Genomic DNA, 10,369 nt, shown 5'->3' on the forward strand with positions numbered 1-10,369 from the left:
GAGGTAAAGAAATAAACTTTATTGGAGAATTAAATTTTCTTTATCAATTGATTTAGTTTATCAAAAATCTAATTTTTGAAAAAAAAAAATTTGAGTACTTTGATTCCACATCGAGAAGATATACCTAGATGAAAGATTAAAAAAAAAATAATGAATTTTAACTAAACAAAATAATTTTAAATTAAACAAGATGCCAATAAAGATTGTTAATATAATAAATGATTTTAGTGATTTTTATCCTTTTTTTCCTCTTTGAATTAATATTATAGATATTGTAAAAGTGTATATGTAAGTAAAATAACAATATGTTGTGAAAGTGACTATAATAATAATGAGTTTACATTTTTGTTTCTCAACATTTAAGCTTTTAGAAGTATAGTTAAAAGAGTTTAAGTTAAAAAAAAATTTAAATTTCAAGGAGACAAATATTAAGTTTATTTTCAAAAGCTTTATTTTGCATCAATATATAAGTGTTTTGGAAAAGGCGAAATATTTAAGGAGACATTTATTACATTTAAAAAAAAAGTTTTGTAGGCATTCTCACTTCCCTTTTGTTATGAAAAGAATCAAAAGATCTGCAAGATTTAGAAATCATTTGTGTAATGGGACTTCCCTAGAAAATTTTGTGTAAATTTTTGAAAAAAAGGGAAAAAAACAGAAAACAATTAATAATAAAAAAATCACAAATTTCACATATGTTGAGTTATATGTATTATAAACTTATAAAGTGTAAGGTTAAATGAACTTAATTGTAAACTTCTTTGGTTTTGTTTTTTCGAAAGGTAACTTAATTGTAAACTTCTTTCCTAATTCTAATTTATTTATTTTCAGTTTCCTAATTCTAATTGAACAGCACAGTGATAAGGTGCACACATGATTGATTGAAGGTGTAAAATTTTACTTTACCTTATCATGACACACACACACTCTCTCTCTCTACCATCAGAATTTGCATCTCTCTCTCTCTCTCTCAATCTGCAATCCCTCAATCTCTATTCTCTATAGGGTCAAAAATTCTCTATTCTCTCTCTACCATCTGAATTTGTATCTCACTCAAAATTTGTATTCTCTCTTATTTCACTGTCTCACATCTACTGAATCTCACTTTCCTGTCATCTATTTTATTTTTCATGGATCAGACTTAGAATATGCAAGAGGTATGGTTTTTAATTCTCTTCTTTAGTTTCCTCAACCACAACAAGTGTTTTTTTCCTCTCTGTTTTTCTGGTGCTCCCATGTCCTGCTTTGTATTTTGTTCTCTTGGATGAATCTGATTTTGTCTCACTCCCTTTCTCTCTCTCTTTGTGTGTGCAATTTCTCGCATTCAGTGTCTTAGTTTTCCTGTTAAATTTGAATTAGGCTGTCTCTTGGACCTGAATTTGTATCTGTCTTGAGTGTCTCTTTGTGAATCTTCACTTTTCTCTCACTTTTGTTTGTCATTCAAAATCAAACTCGGTGTATTTGTCTGTATTTCTATATATTTCCTTTATATTCCGAATTGCATCGTACATCTCCTTAGAGAGAGAAGAAAAAGAAAGAAACTAAAAATGGAAGTGATAAGTAGAATTGTGGAAAAGATGATAGAGCCCATCGTAGTACATCAATTTGGTTATTTGCTTCACTGCAAGCAAAACATTGAGGAATTTCGTGTTGAAGTTGACAAACTCAGAGATGCCAAGGAAATGGTCCAGGATAGGGTCAATGAAGCCGAAAACAATGGTGAAGTCGTTGAGAAAAATGTCTCCAAGTGGCTTGATAAAGTGCACACCAGATTGGAGATGATGGAAGAAGTCAGCAACAGATTACAACAAGGCACAGAAAATCTCAAGTGTGTTGATGTATGCTCACGCTACAGGTTGGGTAAGGAAGGAAAAAAGAAGAAGACTGTTGTTACCAAGCTTATGGAGGAGGGCAAATTTGACACTGTTGCACGTCGACCTCCTCTCACTGGTATTTGGCGCTCAAACAGCATGAAGTATGAGTTTTTTGAATCCAGAGAGACGGTTTTTAAGCGGATCATGGAGGCACTAAAAGATGATAGGATTTACAAAATTGGGATACATGGAATGCCAGGTGTCGGGAAAACAAGATTGATGAAGGAAGTTGCCCAACAAGCTGAAAAAGATAAGCTCTTTGATGAGATTGCCCAAGTAGTTGTTACCCACAATCCAAATATAAAAGAAATTCAACAAGAACTTGCAGAAGGTTTGAATTATAAATTAGAAGAAGAGACTGGAGATGCAAGAAAGGGGCGGCTACATCGAAGACTGAAAAATGGTAACAAGATTCTTGTAATGGTGGATGACGTTTGGGATGATCAAATTAAGTTGGAGGACATAGGAATTCCAGCTACAGATGATCATAGTAAGGGTTGCAAAATTTTGTTGACCTCTCGGAGACGAGACGTATGCAAAGAGATGGGTGTTCAGGACAAAGAGAACTTCCAAATTGGAATCTTATCAGAAGATGAAGCATGGTCCCTATTCAAGAAGAAGGTAGGAGATTCTATCGTAACTCATGAAATGCAATTTGTGGCAGAAGCGGTGTGTGGAGAATGCGCAGGTTTACCCTTGGCAATACTTGCAGTTGGAGGAGCCCTAAAGAATGAGAGTGAGGAAGTATGGGAAGATGCACTTGAGCAACTGAAAAATTCTACGACAGATAACATTGGGGGAATGGCGGAAACACTCTATTCGCGCATAAAATTGAGCTACAATCATCTACATCCTGTTGATGCGAAGTCAATTTTTTTGCTTTGTTGTTTGTTCGGAGAAGATGCTGAGATTTCTATTGATGACTTGGCGAGCTATGGATTTGGAATGCGGCTTTTCCGAGGCGTGAATTCATTGAAAACAGCTAGGAATAGAGCTCGTACGATGGTCAATACCCTCAAGGTATATTCTCTACTCTTAGAAGGTAGAAATGAAAATTTCGTGAAAATGCACGATGTCATTCGAGATGTCGCCATCTCCATTGCATCAGAAGGGGGAGATTTCATGTTTCTAATGAAAGCCAATGTGGATAAGTGGCCTGAGGATGATGAATATAAAAGATGCAGAGCAATCTCACTAACGTTGAAAAAGGATTGTGTGCTTCCCGATTATTTAGAATATCCAGCACTACGCACCTTAATGTTGCAATGTCACTATCCTTTATCAATAGCTCAAAGCAACATTACTTCACCAGAAGTTCCAAGTAACTTTTTTAAAGGGATGGAGAAGCTTGAAGTTGTACAATTGCTTGGCATGTGCATCTCGACAGTACCATTATCACTTCAAAATCTTCGGATGTTACAGTTATACAATTGCAAATTTGTGAACCTAGCTTTTCTCAAGGAGTTACAAAAACTTGAGATACTAAGCATTCAAGATTTTTTTAATCGGGAAGAATTGACTCTGGATATAGGAAACTTGTCTAGTCTGCGCTCGTTGGATGTGAGAGGCATTTACAAGCTCAAAATCCTTCCAGGTGTCATATCAAGTCTATCCCAGCTTGAGGAATTTCACATTACAGGCTTTGACCAATGGGAGATTGAAGGCAATGCAAGCCTGGTTGAACTAAATTCATTGACTCGCTTAATAAGTTTAAGAGTTCGTGTGCCAAATGTCAAGTTACTGCCCATCAATGAGCTCCTGTCTAAGTCGTTAATCAGATTTCAAATATCCATTGGGTTTGACTTAGGATCATTGGGTTCCGGGAAAATTTCGGCAACAGCAACAGCAACAAGGATATTGAAACTAGTGGGAATTCCTTTGAAGAGGGAGCTTCACATTTTGATGGAGAAAGCTGAAGTGCTACATTTAGTAGAACTCGAAATTTTAAAGAATGTGAGTCAAGGCAGAGATGGTGAGGGGTTTCTAGACTTGAAATATCTTGGAGTTGAGGATTGTAAGGGGATAGAACATTTATTTGGCCGACCAAATTTGAATTCACGGACCATCGGATCACGTGTGTCTTGTTCTTTTAGTAAATTAAGTATTTTACAAGTAATAAACAGTCATTCAAGATATCTCTTCTCCGCAGTCGCAGCAAGAGGCCTTCTGCAACTCCAAGAATTAACCATACGTAACTGTGAAATCTTGGAAGAAATAGTTGGAGATGACAATGAAATCATGGATACAGTTACTTTTCATCAATTAAAGAAAATTGAGCTGTGGAATCTTCCAAAACTGAGAAGCTTCAATGCCAATACATCAGCTGAAGAATGCAATGTGTCTGGCCATGCACAACTGTTTAATGATAAGGTATGCTCCTAGACAAACATTGAAATTTATTATTATCTATTCTACCTTCACCGTTCAAGGTGAAAAACGTAAGTTTGGTTTGAATTTGGTTAGACTACTTGGATTTTCCGGACCCATATCACATCTCAATTTCTTTTTATTTATTTATTTAATTTTTTATTTTTTTGTTGTTAAAATGTAACTTATATCACCCAAAATTTGATGAAACTTAGATGAATTGAAACATTTGAATATACAAAATATTAAAAACATACCTAACCTTTGAATATAGATTGAATGAATTCTCCTGATTAAAATTTTACCTACTTGAAATCTAACATATATTTAAAAGTAATAAAATGACTATTTGATTTACAAACTCTTATCAAATGGATCTTGACATTATTTCGTATAAATTCTCTCCTGGGCAAAGCGCCACATTACCCACTTGTCAAAATGTCATCTCGCAGAGCAATCTAATACTAATATATTGTTGATAAGTGAAAAAATATTTTAATGTTTATAATACAGAAAACTTATCTTGATACACTTTTTTGTACAATTTTAATTAAATTATGAATTTCATTTTTTTTTTTCTTAAAACAATATAATTATGTATTTAAATGCTTCAATTGTGTAAGCTTTTTCTAATCCTGTGTTTTGGTGAAGCTACCTACAAATTCTTTCAATAAACTAAACCTATCAACACTATGACAGTTTTTGAAGTACAATATTTCTTTTTTCATTTGTGATTTCAGATCATCAACACTAATAAATATGTTATGTGCAATAATCTTAGAGCATCAACCCATAAAATTTTGAAGTACAATAAACTAAAAGTATCCTTGATTTCATATCTTTTCATTTCAATTGAATTATTACATTCTAGTAAGTATAATATAGTCTAACCTAACCTTTTTTCAAGATCAATTCATGAAATGTGATGTAATGAAATTTGCAGGTTAGGTTCCCAGCTTTGGAGGAATTGGAGATTATATATTTGAAAAGTCTCACAGCAATATGGGACAATCAATTATTCCTAGGTCCAGAAGCAGAAGATTCCTTCCGGCAGCTGAGGCTCATTAAAGTGTATGACTGTGAGAAACTAGTAAACGTCATTCCACCCAATGTACTCCTGTTGTTACAGAAACTCGAAAGTCTCAAAGTTAATTCATGTGATTCAATTGTATCTGGAGTTGAAGTGGTTGCTATTGAAGAAGGTGGTGATGAGATCGTCGTGTTTCCTCAATTAAAGACTATGGAACTTTCATGTTTGCCAAAGCTCTATACTTTCTGTTGTAGTGGAGGATCCAAAGAAGAAGCAAGTGATAAGATCCTAGTGTTCCCTCAATTAAACAAAATGGAACTTTCAAGTTTGCCAAAGTTCAGTAGTTTCTGCTGCTTCAGAAATGAAAAAGAAAGCATATTGAAGGAGAATATTCCTCAACAAGAAGCTCTCTTCAACCACAAGGTATGTATGTTCATGTGTCATTAATTAATCCTAATTAACATTGGGTGCACTAAACAACTGAAATTAATGGATGTCACTTAGATTTCCACTGAGCCTTCAATTGAACGTTTGTTCTACTGGCTTTTTCTTATTGCATCCACGTCCTTGAAATCAGTGATAAATGTTTTGCAGGTTAAATTTCCTTTCTTGGAGAAGTTGTTTATTGAGGGAATGAACAACTATAGGTGTCTCAAGCTATTAAATGTTGCTTCAACAGAATCACTTACAAGTTTCCAGAACCTAAAAGAGCTCCGTGTGAAACGGTGCGACTCCCTGCAAGAGGTATTTAAAGTTGAAGGATCAAAGGGAGCAGAAGAAACAGTTGCAAGCTATAAAGCTATGGGAAAAGAAGTGGAGAACAATCTTGTGTTCACTCGATTAAATAAAGTGGTCTTTACAGACCTACCGTCCCTGATGAGCTTTTGCGGCAGGAATTGCATTTCTGAATTGCCATCTGTAATAAAAATTACAATAGAATGCTGTCCCAAATTGGAGATGTTTCCTTGCCGATACCTGAACACTGAACCATTGCGGAACTTGAATATGGTGGAGCTAAATACAGTGGATGCCCCCTTACAACCATTGCCGAATGAAATGGTATGTCCATTAATTCCTATTACAGTTTTGAGGAAACTATTATTCCAATATTCTCTGGTGTTATTGAAAATTTGCAAACCAATTTAAATCCATCTATTTATATACCAGAGCCTCAAAAATCAAAAATAGAAAGAGCCTCAAATGAATGCTACTAGCTGTGAGCAGGATATGGGGGTGGGGGGGTTGGGGGTTCTGTTTCTTGTCAACAACCTAATATGCAGTTATATATATAATTTGAGAATTAATTTGTAGAGCATAAAAATGGAATTAGAACTAAAAATTAGAAGGTTCATTATTGCTTGGCTTGCTTTATGTTTTTTAATCAGAATATACATGCTAGCTCCACACATGAGTGATTTCTGCGTGCAGGTTGAATTTCCTATCTTGGATAGATTGATACTGAGTGATGAGAGCATCTTTGAAGGTACTTGCCATGTCCTTCCCTTTTGCAAAGTAATAAGATCCCTGAAGGTGAGCAACTGCAGCAACTTTGTAAATGTTTCTACCCTGCTACAGCGGTTTGAGATTACTCAAATGAAAAAATTGACACTAGTGGATTTACCTAAATTGGAGCGTATTTGGATAATGGAACCGCAGGGGCTTCTGGTGTTTCACAACCTAACAAAATTGAGAGTAGAAAAATGTGTCGGACTGAAGTATCTATTCTCACTCTCAATAGCAAGAAGTCTCACACAACTCAGGGATCTAAGCATTGTTAATTGTGCTGTGATGGAAGAAATATTTAAAAATGAAGGAGGGGGAGAAGGAGAAGATGCCACGGATGAAATTGTGTTCTCTCAGCTACGGTATCTGAAACTTTCATCTCTACCTAACCTCACATGTTTTTGTCAGGCAAACAATGCTTTTAAAATCCCATCCTTGACGATTGTTGAAATATACCAGTGTCCAGAATTGAAGACTTTCACATCTGGATACTTAAGCACAGTGGATATAACAGTAATCGTACAGGGGAAGTTAGCTCGTGTAAGCGACATTAATGATTATGTGCGGAACGGAAAGGTTACTACGTGCCTTTCTCGTTGCTACAGTATTTGAAGTAGAAAAATGCATCGAACTGAAGAAGTGTTCTCTCAGCTACGATATCTGCTGCTGCTTTCATCTTTACCAAACCTCACATGTTTTTGTCACGTGTTCATATATACAAGTGTCCGGAATTGAAGACTTCGGGGACTAGCTGTGGAGGATAACGTTTCATTCCCAATCGATGTGGGACAATGTTCAAAAACTTTTACAATTTATTTCTTGTTTTTATAATATCCTTTCACACTTAATTTTGTATTCACTTTCAATGTGGGATAAAGTCTTTTATCTTTGAATGTGAGATCATCATTTCTCCCTAGAAACCTGCTTCTTCTTATTCTTATATGAATTTGATAGAATGCTAATGAAGATTGAAGAGGTGCGGATAGAAAACATCAAGGCCATCCTTGGCTTCTCACACTGTCTTGTATTCTTTTTACAAAAAGTGGTTGTCTCAAACTTGTGCTGAATTTTATTTTTTAAGTATCACAATGTTTTCATTTGTATCATAATCTTCATGGATATGGTTGGATGGTGAAGAGTCCGAGTCTTTTTCTTTTCATCATAATTATCTAGTCCATTGAACATAGAAATTTATAGGGGTGAGCAAATAATCTGTCAATCCGGTCCAAACTAATCCAATCTGTGTGATTCGATTCGATTTTCAGATCTCATAATTCGGTGATGAATTAAAAAAATAGCAATTCGCTGTTCGCGGTTCGGTTAACGGATTGGGCCCTTAGAAAACCCAATCCAATCCATTAACCGATCCAATCCGTTACCTTAATTATATATTAATATTATACATACTTACTGGTATTTCTATTTTTTTTTTATTCATTATTTAATATACATATATATATGTATATGTGTGTGTGTATATATATATATATATATATATATATATATATATATATATATATATATTTTCTATGCTAATGAGCTACTGTGCTACTATTTAAGTGTTTTGTTTCGTTCTACTTGGATAATTGTTAGAAAGGAGAATATTTGGTGGTTATTGCACCGGATTTTAGGAGTGGAATAGGCATGTAAATATAAACAGAAAGAGATTTTATCAACTGCTAGAAATTAGGGAAATTAGCTGGTGTACAGTTGTTAGTTTCCTAATTTATCTCCCTATAATTCTATTTAAGAAATACATTGTAAACAATTTAAACACATGGCAATATACTTTTTTCTCTCCATATTTGTTTATATGGTATCAGAGCATCGATCCCCTTGAAAAGAAAAGAAAAAGAAAAAAAAAACCCTAGCCGTATTACATCAAAATACCTTTAACACCATGTCTGATGTTGTTTCTGAATCCTCCAACGACAATGTCCAGCAACCAAAACCCTCTGAATCTCAAGCCAACCTTAATTCCGATTCAAACTCCATCTGACTGAATGGAGAAAACTCATACTCTATCCAAATCACTACCATCCGACTGAATGGAGAAAACTTTCTGTGCTGGTTGCAATCTGTACGGATATATATCCGAGGCAGAGGAAAAATCATATATTTGATTGGAGATAAGAAGGAACCTATGCTTGAAGATCCAACGTATCCTACTTGGGATGCCGAGAATTCAATGGTGATGACGTGGCTCGTGAACTCCATGAATGAAGATATAAGCTCCAACTATATGTGTTATCACACTGCTAAGGAGCTTTGGGACAATGTCAACCAAATGTATTCTGATTTAGGAAATCAGTCCCAAGTCTAGGAATTAATATTGAAACTTAGTGAAATTCGTTAAGGTGAAGACACTGTCACAAAGTACTTCAATTCTTTGAAGCGTCTGTGGCAGGACCTAGACCTATTCAACGATTACGAGTGGAAGTCTTCTGAAGATTGCAACCATTATTGGAAGACTGTTGAAAACAATCCTATTTTCAAATTTCTCATAGGACTCAATGTTGAGTTTGATGAGGTGAGAGGAAGAATCATTAGCAGGTAGCCTCTTCCCTTAATTGGAGAAGTATTTTCTGAAGTTCGACTGGAGGAAAGTCGTCGCCTTGTTATGCTTCTCCAATTGACAAGGCAGTACGAACAGTGACCAGAACTCGCCCACACTTACTCGTCAGTAAGGTAGCATGACAGTATGAGGCACTAGTTCGTAACATACTCCAGAAGGGAACTTTTCGATACAAATGACATCAATGTCGAAAATGGTCATTACCAGAGGCACTACGGAAACTAGGCATCTGCGAGAGTTGGGGTAGCTAATCCCAAAACTCTGACAACAATGACACTGGCACCATTATGCTTAAGGCCTTAGATCTAGAAGGTACGAAGGAAAAGGAAATGAAACAGTGCCTCCCTGGCCCACGTCTCAAACCACCAGACAAGGAAAAAAAAAGTGAATCGCAGTCCTCTACACTCACATGAGCCTTACTCGCATCAATCGACAGAACAGACAAGAAGGTTCCCGACATAGGTCCTTACAGAATGAATTTCTCCTATCTAAGGAAGAAACTCGTGAAACAAGAATACATCCAAGGGATACGACAGATCCTAAGAGACAATGCCAAAGCCAGACATAAAAGGGGACAGCTAGCATACAATATAGCAACAGACTATCTACTCACACAAGTAATAAGATCACATAAAACATGTCAAAGTATAAAGGAGAAGGACGTAAAGCATGATGATATGCTGCATATAATCATGTCAAGATGAACAAACGTATACAATATACTCAGATAGACAAGCATATTGTAATACCCCGATATTTTAAAAAGGATTTATTAATTAAATTAATTTATATTATATTATTATTATTATTATTTTTAAATGATTTGTTTTATTTAATTAGGTGCTTGATAGTTGTGATTTGTTTTATTATATTTTGTAATTTTATTTGTTAAATTTATACGGTGTTTGATTTGTGGAATGCTAGTTAGTGAATTGTTTATTTGAGTTGCGTGATTTTATGTTGGTGTAACTTTAGTTAATTTCATTATTTTAGGTATTTAAGTTATTTGGATTGGGATTA

General features: G+C 35.0%; 1 protein-coding gene across 1 annotated transcript; it reads left to right on the forward strand.

The window, feature by feature from the left end:
• Positions 1-917: 917 nt before the first annotated feature.
• Positions 918-7,694, forward strand: LOC132311206 (probable disease resistance protein At4g27220). Its single transcript, XM_059809003.1, has 4 exons — positions 918-4,244; positions 5,185-5,694; positions 5,866-6,330; positions 6,700-7,694. The coding sequence occupies exons 1-4, from the start codon at positions 1,548-1,550 to the stop codon at positions 7,384-7,386; spliced, it is 4,359 nt and encodes a 1,452-aa protein (XP_059664986.1). The 5' UTR covers positions 918-1,547; the 3' UTR covers positions 7,387-7,694.
• The last annotated feature ends 2,675 nt before the right edge of the window (positions 7,695-10,369 follow it).

The sequence above is a fragment of the Cornus florida genome, unplaced genomic scaffold, assembly GCF_030987335.1.
Source record: "Cornus florida cultivar Cherokee Brave unplaced genomic scaffold, ASM3098733v1 CherokeeBrave_3.0.0_Hap2_Chr06, whole genome shotgun sequence".
Taxonomy (NCBI): Eukaryota; Viridiplantae; Streptophyta; class Magnoliopsida; order Cornales; family Cornaceae; genus Cornus; species Cornus florida.

Bases quoted from the DNA above. Each gene is read 5' to 3' on its own strand.
- LOC132311206 (XM_059809003.1), top strand. From the start codon at position 1,548: ATGGAAGTGATAAGTAGAATTGTGGAAAAGATGATAGAGCCCATCGTA. The intron at 4,245-5,184 runs GTATGCTCCTAG...TGAAATTTGCAG, and splicing joins CACAACTGTTTAATGATAAG to GTTAGGTTCCCAGCTTTGGA. The intron at 5,695-5,865 runs GTATGTATGTTC...AATGTTTTGCAG, and splicing joins AAGCTCTCTTCAACCACAAG to GTTAAATTTCCTTTCTTGGA.